Below are 11,623 nucleotides of genomic sequence, written 5' to 3'. Positions count from 1 at the left end.
TGTGTGTGTGTGTGTGTGTGTGTGTGTGTGTGTGTGTTCTTTATTATATCGAACATTTTAACTGCCAACAGTGCACGTACAATGAGTTTGTTTAATGTTTGTCATTGCAAGTAGGGATGCAACGATACAGATACCAGTACTCGTACCCAATACCATGCTCAAGTACTCATACTCGTAAAACTACCCCTAGATACATCCGCCCCGATACCACTTTACGGTATTGTGCCAAAGTACTCCCCCGCAGATTCCTACTCCCCTCTCATTGGCCAAATATGCAGTAAGACATGGGCCTCGTCGTTCTTTGGACCAAGAAACCATTCAAAGTGACCATCACAACAAGATGGCGGCTACTTCCCTGGAAATGAAGATATCTTCTATTACAGTATCTGAAATAAGTACACTATTTTGTATGAAACTAAAACTCTGTAAAGTTCTAAACACGTGACTATAAAGTTAAATAGGGTTTGTCTATGCTCCCCCATTTACAGAAAGAGGTATGGGCTGTGTCTAGATGTAATAATGGGGAATCACTGAAAATTGTTTAGCCCAACTCAATAACCTTATTAAATAAAGACCTAGTCGGTAGAATCCATGGGCCCTAGCTATAACCCTACTGTACCTACAACCAATATCATAGACAGTGACTGATATTGAAAATAGCTTCTGTAAAAGTAGGAACCTATAACCCATGATTAGACCGGTATAAGACTACAGTAGTTTTAACAATGCAGTTTTACAGTGCTGCTCCAGAAATAGTGAAAGAGAAATTGTGGAACGATTCTCCACCCATCCCATTTCCTACAAGGTGTTCTTCATCTGGGCCCGTAACAGTAGTGAGATAGGGCAGTGGCACCACCCTTGTGTATTTTAAGCGGTCTAGGATGGTACAGAGTTAGTAATAACTCTCTGCTGATAAGGATGAACCACATCTGTTTTACCACACATCGATACAGTATCACACAAATCCCAGTCAGCCAAAAATACACAACGAAACGTTTGAGCAATCCAATCTGAGGGCTGCACACTTGGTGTCGATAAGACACTATGGCTGTTTTTATGGGTTTGCAGCCCCCCCCCCGCCTCATACAGCACCGTATCATCACTTGATGAAATTCAACTGGCTTTGATCTGACTGTCTGGAGAGTTGTTTCACTAAGCTAAGATCAACAAGTAAGACAGTCAACTATGAAGAACATGTGACGTGTGTAATGATAGGTGGAATTCCTTTTAGTCTTCTCTGCCTTCAAAGGGGACTTTGTTCCTTACCCCTTCATCGAATGATCAGTGCTAAGGAGTAAAGATGCTCAAGTATCTGAGTTATTCAATAAAGGTATGTAGAAAAACACAGTTATGTATAAAGGTTGCGCATCAAAGCGCTATGGATATGCCTGAAGGCCATAGAGCTGAAAAACAAGTTGTTGCTTTAAATCTAAAACTGCTTCATGAAATCTTCTGTAGGTAAAGTGCAGGCAGGGTTTGGATCCATAAACAAACATGAGTAAACAGGTTTGGTTATAGAGTACAACTACAAGCTCTCCATGTCAGGCGGGGCTGGTATAGATTACTGGCTGGCAAACAAAAGCAAGCTCTTGTACAACACTTAAATATAGTATGTTTAAAATATAGTATGTTTACAGTGTGATCACAGTATATAAGCAACGCTACGTAGTGGCGGAGACCGAGACAGCAGAAGAGTGAGAACAATGACAAATGGTAGCATTATATTCACTATATCTAGTACAAATCTGTTATTTATTGTAAATAAGTCTGTTTTCTGGAGTGGGTCTTACATTTATGAATCATGACAGGAATGTATAATGATGCATCTATCGATTATCAGAGTTCCATCTCTAATTCTAGCCTTTGTCCTGGTTTCCAGTGATCATCCTCATCCCCTAGACAGAGGCCACAGACCCAAAGCAGTAGGCCCAGGCTGTCCAGTCATTATGCCTTCCCAGGCCAATATCCAGGTCTGCAGCTGGATACTGTAGGCCGGGCCACTGGTTGAGGGTCACATGACTGTATCTAGCCTGACTGGCATTAGGCTATATTTATTAGGTACCCTACGCGAAGCCATATTCAATGGCACATTCTATATTCAATCTTATTTTTTATATTTGGATTAGTGACAGCACAGAATATCCCATTAGGCTAATTGATTTAGTGCAGACCCCAGCCACCCCAACCAGTCTGCTCAAGCTGATGTCCACCAAGAGACGAAGCCTCTAACCGTAGCCTCGGGGCTAAAACTCAGAGGTTAACCAACAGCTACTTCCATCAGGCAAGCTGGCTTATAAACAAGCCTACTGAGGGCAAGTTATCTTTAAGCACACCCCATGCACACGGACTACCTTCCCTTAAGCACACAGCCACAAATACTATCTCTACATCCACTGCCACCGAGTGCAATACTCATGCTATTTGTATTACTACCACTATGGTATTGCTCAATTCTGTCTCGCCTTATTTGTCTTTCACAACTATTGCCACTTGTCTTATTTGTCTCTTATAAATATTGCCACTTTATTTCTCTTGTCGCTGCAATGTCGAGGAACTGAAGCCTAAGAATTTTACTCTCTTATACTTGTATAATGAGATGTAACAAATTTGAAACCTACAGGACTTGAATGGTTCTCTACTAAACGAAGAATCAAATCAGGACAGAGTTAATCGCTATCTTGCCTAGAGCAGGTTAAGAATTATTTGCTATGGGAATTGGCCTATGGGAATTAGCCACATTAACCCAAATTGATCCCCAGTGTTCGCATACACAGCAATCCCAATAAAAACATGGTGTTTGTGAATTGCATAATAGTGTAATTACTACATTCCACAGTGTCTGCTCCCTCTGTATCTTTGCAAGCGATTTATCTACTAACAAAGCTGCTACACTTGTGTCCATCCAAGACCAAACGAATGATGTATCTGAAGATAGAAACAGCAAGTGACTGAAAATACCTTTTGTCAGCAGAGATGACGACACATAACAAAAAGGCAACATCACGTCACCAGAAAGGTGTCTCTATATAAAACATGACGAAATTAAAGAAAAGGAACAAATAAATATACCAATCACGAATAACAACTACAACTTTTCATCTAGCTGTTTGGCGAAAGTATTGTGGATATCCTGCTAGATTCCTGTGTGTTACCATGTATATGTTTCCCCTCCTGGATGCTACGCATGTTAAGAGGTGTCAACAATAGCATCATTACTTATGGTTTAAATGGTGTGTTGTGTTATAAAACATTGCTTAACATCAAAGGTGAAGAACAAATTCATGTAAAATGGTATCAAATCAAAGCGCTATGGTCGGATATGCCTGAATTCTGAAACGAATAACTTTTGATTATTTATGGTCGTTCATGAAACCTGTCAACACGATTTGAAACGTGACAAACATTATTTCGAATAACGTTTTAGAACATTGCCTTATTATTTCACTGATGAATATGACCTGAATAGGGAAATAAGGAGACGGAACATCTCGATATATCAGCGACTACCTACCACATAACATAAGATACAAGGTTACATAGGCCGTCGCATTCGAAGCAAAAGACAAACATTGTAGCGACGCTGTGATCCTGATCATCTAATTATTCTCCAGTGATAGTACACTGTTTCAGCAGTGATCCTGATCATATCATTATTATCCAGTGATCGTAACACTGTTTCAGCAGTGGTCTCCCTCTGGCCACACATCGCCCTGCTGTGCTCTAGTCTGCGGTGAGTCCTACACCGACAACCATTGGGTGAGACGATTGCTTGGGAGCTGGCTGAAGCCGAAAACACATACCAGTGTGTAACCAGGTAAATCCAATTACACTGTTGGAAACACATTGCGAAAATGTACCAAATCTCTATCTCTTGCCAGGGAGGAAATCACTCACCGAAGCCCGCAATGCACGGATTAGTGGGGGCCAAAGCGCAGGTGGTTGATAAGCTGCTCTACGAGGGCTTCGAGTCCGTGGTGGGCACACAACAAGAGGAGAGACCCTCTGGACGGACAACGAGAGGAGAGACCCTCTGGGTCAGGCGAGCAGCCCACCGCTTGGTTTTAGTGCATTTTTCAAAAGCTGCATTCGACACAAACACACACACGGACATAACAGATGCCGATAAGACAAGCGGAGATCGACAATACCTCAAATCATCGATGAAAGCGGTTTCAATATCCCATCCTGATCTCACACCTCATACCCCTCCGATCGCCATCTTGCCACTGCAGGTTTGTGTGACGCAGGGAACCCCTAACCCCTGACCCACATTTAAATAAAAGCCAACTGAATTAGGGAGAGAGGGGAGGGAAAAAGCAGGCGCTCCTCAACGCATCCGCCGAGGTGGGCTGGGCTAGAAAAAAAACGAAGAAAAAAAAACGCCCAAGACCAAGGGATTTACTATCACTAGAGCTTTTGGTTAAGGTAAAGCACGACATACGTTCAGATGAAGACCCAGGAATATCATTGGACCTCGGATCGGATAGCCTAAATAGGCCTACCATAGGCCACCATGATTTGGTATCTGATCATTAAAGGCTGTAAGAGTAGCCTACCTAAGAAAAGTCCTATGTGTGACAATATGTCACCTCAATATGCTTGGTGTAAGATACAAATGAACAGTCCTAAGGGTCAGTGGCTCTTCAGATAACATCTTTAAAAAGTAATTAAAAAATAAAGCAATCATTGAGTCAATCAATCTGACAGGTAGGACACACAAATCATAAGAAGTTACAACAATGGTTTTAACCAAACTACTATTTTAAACTGTACCTGCTAGTTCCGATCCAGATAGCCTGAAGTATGACTGCCACTGTAATCTCACTGTAACCTAAAGTATCCCAGTTTTATAAATAAAACACATGTTTATACACTCTACAAGTTGTTGCCATAGGCCTACAGCACCAAGCCACACTGCAAGATGTGCATACAATCAAAGAATGGACCACAATCAAAGCAATGCCAATGGAATTTTCACAAGAAAATAGCACATGATGTCTATCACCTGTGCTCAGGAAATTACCTTCCATGAGCAGCATGGAGATAAGAGATATGTTCATAAGAGATATGTTCTGCTTGTTTTGGTTAAGGCAAGGTACAAAAGGTTGCAATAATCTCATTACAACATTCATCAAGTCATATTCCTGAATGTCATTTCATAATGTGAAATATTATAGAATGTGGCTTTAATTAATATATTGAAAATATATACTGTATATATTGTTTGAAAATTGGTACCAAAAACTGAAGCAGTTCAAACAAACAGTTCTGTCTAGTCAATGAAAAATGTCCATGGGAATTGTTATAAATAACATTACAAACACAAAAAAAGGACAATCAAGAAAAAAGATAATAGACAATAAAACATTTTAAATACTTCCTTACACACATAGTTTTTGTTTTCAGACTCACCTATTGTACTTTTTGAAAGACTCTCCTAATCCTCATCCACTGAGACCTTACTGTACCAGTCTGACTGGTGAACTAGCCTGGGAGTGGTGTCAATAGTAAAGTGTCCTGCTCTCCTTGTGTTACTTCCTTCATCTGTACTTAAAGCTCATGCTTCCTCCCATTCACCCCTCTCATCAGAGTAGTGCTGCAGATAAAGTGGAAGACTAGGAGATGAGGTCAATCAACACGTTTGAGATGCTGCCATGGTCTCGTGCTGAATTTATTGGTATGCCATGACAAAAACATATGCCCCCTGAGGGATGTCCAGTTCACGAACACCTCAGTTCATTCAAAGCAGCAGAAAGGGTACAATAGCTCATACATATGATCCAGTGAGGGACTTGACTACCCTGTTGACAAGCTTACATGATCAAATTGAAGTTTAACTGGCACTGCAAACAATATTGTACATGTTGTACCCTTGAGCCCCCCCCCCCATATTAACCCTTTGATTAAAAGTTTACTTTGACAAAATAACATAAACAATCATAAAACTACTTTGTCCTATGACACAACAGTGTATTTTCAATAAATATACAGAATTAGAAAAGCATTAGACATTTTAAAATACATTTGTTTAAAAAGAGTTTGTTTAGGAGTACTATTAGTAATAGTTATAGTCAATACCCCAACTGCAATGATAAACTAAAGTACAGTGAAATAATTACGCTTTTTTTTCGGTCTGTTTAGCTTGTTTTAAAGTAGCAATTACTGATTTCTGCCTGCAGTCACCAACAAACAATGGGGAACATGAATCTTAGCATAAATAGCATAGATGTCTATGTTCTGCTCAAGGACATCCCAGAAGAGCATTATTAGTTTTCAAAAGATTACTTTAAGCATCACTTGTTTACAAAATCCCCTGTCAAGAAAAAAACATAAACAATACAGAATGTAAGTCCTTATTGCTTTGGTTCTGACTTCTACTGTCATCACTGAAAAGACAAGTCATATTATAATTATAATTAATGAGTATATGTTTGTCAAAACGAATTCTACACAACTCAAATTTTAGACATCGGTGGATTAATACATGTCCAAGTATGCTAGAGGAAAAATTAAAGTGCAGTCCGATAATTTCACATGGGAGAAGGAAGGGCGCGTACACGGTACATAACATATTGGGTGCGTTCGTAAGCACGTTCTGAGAGCGCCGGAGCGCACACAGAGTTCAACGTCATAGAAGGATCGAGTAATTTGATTGGACGACAGGCATTCCATAAGTGCTGATAACATTTCCAGAGCGTGTTTAAGAATGCACCCCACTGGTGGCAGAGACGAAAACGACCACTTCGACATCACCTTCGCTGTGTATTCTGGGTACATACAGATCCACCATGGCGGCGAGCAGGAGGCTGCACAAGGTACATTTCCTGATCAATCAAATTACAATTTTCACTAAGAGAAACAATAGAAGTGTTGCGTGTGAACCCTTAAATGTTTAGACAAAACCGCAAATGTCCTTTAATCGGTATCGTTCAGCCGTCTACTATCAGATAATCAGATACAATCCGTCAGACGGGAGATTAGAAGAGGCTAGCGAGCTAAGCTAAGCTAACGCGTTAGCCGTGCTAGTCATGTCGGCTAGCTGAGCACCGGCGTTCTTACCCGCCGGCTAGGCCAGAACACAACCAACTGTTATGTGTCAAATAACACGAGTCATTCCCGTTAAGATGCTGATTTAAAATGCTACGTTGTTGAAATGTAGCTTTCGTTCGTTATAGTGTCAAATCTAGGATTATGTTTTCTGTGATACTCCGAATGTGTACTAGCGAAACGAGTTTGTTAGAAGTAGCTAACCCTAACCCTGCTACCAGGGGTGGGAGTGAGGGAGACGACGTCGTCAGCCGCTCACCCAGACTTCACTTTAGTTTGGCTCGTTTGTCTGTTCTCATATCAAACACGCGGCGTTAGCCAGGTAGCTCATCATGACATAGAGGTCCGGAGGTTTGGGCGTCTCGCTTCGCGTGATTTTGAACAGTCATCGAATGAATCGAAAGCGAAAATGTAGAAGTTGAGCGACTGCCAAATGAAGTCAGTTTCATTCATTCGACCTCGGACCCGAGGCCTGCTATGAGGCCAACATCAGCTGAGCAATACTGGTAGTAAACACGTTCTTTATCAAAATGGCTAGGTGGAATTGATTCAGGGTTATACATTATTAGCTAGTAAATGATCGATCAACGACGTCAAATTCGAGGTAGGGATTCAATTTGGAAGCAGGCGTTCTCTTTATTTTACCGCAATGGCCGTATGGTCTCCAAATAACATGACCAAGTCACTGCTACAACACAATTCTCTGTAAAAGATAACAAACAAACATGTATGACCTGTTTTTCCTGTCTTACAAGTGTGTACTCCAGTGACCCAGTGTATGCTAGGAAGCACTAACGAAGGGGTGTGGCTGTTTTGACAAGATGAGCCAGTTGAAATTGCTCACATAAACACAATGTTTATGTATGTGGTACACTGCAGAAATGTCTTTGTAATCATTGGGCCGGTTTCACAGACAAGGTTTAAGCCTAATCCTAGACTAAAAAGCATATTCAATGGAGAATTACACGGAGAATTACAAGTGTAATTTAGTCCAGGACTAGGCTTAAGCCTCGCCTGTGAAATCGGCCCCATTAAGTTTTTATGACACTGGCAACACAGTGAAATAGTGTTCCATCACTCCTTTATCTTCATAAAGCCTACTGTACTTCCTGAATGTGGACATTTTATGATGCATGATCAAAGTTTACAGAAGAACTCACGTATGTTTTCTATTCTCTGTTTTACAGGAACTTGATGAAATCCGCAAGTCTGGAATGAAGAATTTCCGTAACATTCAAGTGGATGAAACAAATATTTTGACTTGGCAAGGGCTCATCGTTCCTGTAAGTAGTGATACTACTCTCCAAGACAACATTGACCTAGGGCTGCACAGTTAGTCATATACTGCTTAAATCATGATTTCGATATTGGCCTCCAAAATTAATTGATCGTCGCAGGGGACGATTACTTTTTATTTCCATGAAAAAAGAACAAAGCTTGCCTGGTGGATTACAAACAAGTTATTCATGGTTTAATTTGTCTGACCAATCACAGGTGTTTGTTTTCGAGTGTGTGGTGTGTTAAACTATTTCCGTCTCTGCTTTACAACACGTTTATGACCAGTGACAATAGGCTCCACAAGGCAAAATGTAAATACACAGGCAAAGATGAGGTAGGTATAGACCTATGATAGGCAAAGTAAATGTCAGGAGGAGCAGAGGAAGGCGAAACGTTGGTTCCAAAAAAGAGTTCAGTTTCTGTTGTGTGGAATTACTTTGGATATGGGGCCAGGGATGTTAATCAGGAGGAACACCAGGGTTTTTCCTGCCTCAAAACAAGGCGTAGGCAGTCAGATTGTAGGTGAAGATTTATTGTGTGTGCGCATGCGCGCAAACAATTTGTGAACCCGCAAACCTGGTGCTTGTTCTTTTAATGACATTATTGAGATGCTGACATTATTAAGAAAATGGTTACTCTATTCTCTTTTTCATATTTTTAATTGGTTTGACAATAAACATTATTTTCTGACCTTACGGGCCTTAACTAACCAGACTATTTCTCCCTCAGAACTCAGGATTTATTGTGTTCTTGCTCTCCAAAACCCCCCAATTTCTTCTATGTTGGTAGTGTGAGATTTTTTCTCTTCCGCTCACTGTTTCTTTGTTTCTTTATATGAATCTCTAGCTAAGGCTAGTTACCAGCTACAAGCCTCGTTAAATTAGTCTAAAGTAACCAGTGCGCTCCCAACTACGGTTCAGGGCCAATAAGCTTATGTCCCTTAAGGGGCTCCGCTCAATGATTGCCTGCTTATGCCGTTGATGCCATCTTTCTCTCTGTTTCTCTCGATAGTCTAGCAGCGCCTTCTGCTGGGATGACCAAATTGCAATAATAAATGCACGGACAATTTTGTAAAAAAAAAGTTCTTGCATGATTTCTCCTAGAAGGCTCAGGCAGGGTGAAAAAAGCCTTAGGCCACCTAAGCCTTTTCAATGCAGGAGAAACCCTGAACACATACTATGCAAAGTGTGCATTTGCGTCGTGTCAGGACTAATCTTTTCAACCACCTGAGAAGTCATTATGAACTGGATTATGAACAGTGCATGAAGACCAAAATCCCTGTCAAACACAGACATCCATAACGCAACGCAAAATCCAACGCATTCTCAAGGACATGTTGAAATAAGATGTGTCCAATAGAGTTTTTGCTATATTTCTTCTTTCTTTTTATTTGTCTGTGTCTTATATTAATCTCATCCAACCCCCCCCCCCATTTTCATTTTAACAGGACAACCCCCCATACGACAAAGGTGCGTTTCGAATTGAGCTCGTTTTCCCAGCAGAGTACCCCTTCAAGCCCCCCAAGATCCAGTTCAAGACGAAGATCTACCACCCTAACATCGACGAGAAGGGACAGGTGTGCCTGCCTGTGATCAGTGCAGAGAACTGGAAACCAGCCACTAAAACTGACCAAGGTACTGTGTGGAAACACACACACACACACAAAACTTGTGTTATTACGTAACTTTTTTACTTTATGGCGTTCCATATATAGAATTTAATATAGAATTTAAACTGACCTGGCCAAAAGCCGATATCTTCTTTTCCCTGATATCCACTGGTATGCTGGTCACATCTCTGCTTTCTGGTCCTACCTCAACTGTTTCCTTTCATTACAATCTCTGCACAGCTGAGTAATGCTTTACATTCGGCTGTTCAAAGCAGTAATATATGCATTTCATTTAACAGGTTATCTCCAGAGCGTGTTGCCTCAAGTGTTTCTCTGTTTGGTCTTTCTTTCTGCAGTGATTAATGCCCCTAAATTAGAATATGTTTCAAAATGTTTGTGCTGATCACCACATATCATGTTTTTAGTCTCTTCCATCCCAGTGATGGTTACACACACATCTTGAGCTAGTGTAACAGGCCTCATGCGGCTGCAAACAATATATTGCTTCTGAGCTGAACACGAATTTCGAATCGGCCTCCTCTTTATAACACACGTGACTGTCACCAAAATACCCGAGGTTAGCAAGCTACGCCACCGTAAAGCTAGCAATTTGATGGTGTGGGAGGGGGTGAGTGAGTTCATCACCTTTTCAACTCGGTTACATTACGACTGGATAGGTTTTTCCACAAAAATGCCTTTGCCTTAATACAGATTTTTTTCTGTGATTGACTTTCCCCCAAAACAATCACCTTTTCTTGTGATGGTCATTGTTGTGCTGATGACCCCCCCCCCTGTCTCTACCCCGCAGTGATCCAGTCCCTGATTGCTCTGGTGAACGACCCCCAGCCCGAGCATCCACTGCGGGCAGACCTAGCAGAGGAATACTCTAAGGACCGTAAAAAATTCTTTAAGAACGCAGAAGAGTTTACAAAGAAACATGGGGAGAAGCGACCTGTGGACTGAGAGCAGCGGTGGGACTCCCTCCTCCCTCTTCAAGAACCCCGTGACCCTCTCTGCTCTTACCTTTGCTCCCCAAAAATTGCACCCAACACGCATACACACATTCTTCTAGCAGCCCCCCACCACGCCCCTCCTGGAGTGGTGTATCTCAGTTTCACTTTGCCCTGGAAGCAGGACTTTTTTGTGAATCAGACAAGTCTGTCACTTATGGGTGTTGGCTTGTGGCTGTTACTAACTTTCTACTGATTTCTTAAATTATAAACATGTTGAAATTGGTCCTAGAGGGCAACTTGTTAAAGAAAATGAAAGAAAGACGAGCAAAATTGATGTTTCGCTAGATTTGTTCACAGAAATGTTTGAGTCCCTTATGCAGATCTCTGTATAGAAATTTCGGGTTTGTTTTGAAAGCTAAATGCAATGTTCAAGTTGTGGTTGATTGTTAATCCTTATTTCCTTTCACTCTCTCCCCACATAAATATGTAACAAAAAATCCAACCCCCAAAGCAAGGAAATTATAGATAACATGTTAAAAGCCCCAAGGTTCTGGAGTTGTGTGGCAAAATGTCTCTTTTATATATATATTTCTTTTTTTTTCCTTTTTTTTTTTTGCTTAAGTTGCACTTTACTCTGTGGAACTAGCTTTTAAGTTCACCATAAAACTTCAGTTTATCACCAGTACAATGTTTCAGATGTTATAAAAATGAAGAGAAAAAAATAAGATGTTGTATG

At 40.9% G+C, this 11,623-nt stretch overlaps 1 protein-coding gene across 1 annotated transcript; it reads left to right on the top strand.

Moving 5' to 3' along the window:
- The first annotated feature begins 6,749 nt into the window (after window positions 1-6,749).
- ube2l3a (ubiquitin-conjugating enzyme E2L 3a) lies at window positions 6,750-11,612 on the top strand. The gene is made up of 4 exons (XM_080530263.1): window positions 6,750-6,815; window positions 8,235-8,330; window positions 9,773-9,959; window positions 10,743-11,612. Exons 1-4 carry the CDS (start codon window positions 6,789-6,791, stop codon window positions 10,895-10,897), a joined length of 465 nt encoding a protein of 154 aa, XP_080386389.1. The 5' UTR covers window positions 6,750-6,788; the 3' UTR covers window positions 10,898-11,612.
- The last annotated feature ends 11 nt before the right edge of the window (window positions 11,613-11,623 follow it).

This window comes from Nansenia antarctica (assembly GCF_963989245.1).
Source record: "Nansenia antarctica genome assembly, chromosome: 4".
NCBI lineage: Eukaryota > Metazoa > Chordata > Actinopteri > Argentiniformes > Microstomatidae > Nansenia > Nansenia antarctica.
The sequence above is the reverse complement of the archived record's forward strand: the minus strand, read 5'-3'. Positions and strand labels throughout refer to the sequence as shown.

Coding starts and splice junctions, on each gene's coding strand:
- ube2l3a (XM_080530263.1), top strand. CDS start 6,789: ATGGCGGCGAGCAGGAGGCTGCACAAG. Junction 6,816..8,234: donor CGAGCAGGAGGCTGCACAAG/GTACATTTCCTG, acceptor TCTGTTTTACAG/GAACTTGATGAAATCCGCAA. Junction 8,331..9,772: donor GGCAAGGGCTCATCGTTCCT/GTAAGTAGTGAT, acceptor TCATTTTAACAG/GACAACCCCCCATACGACAA.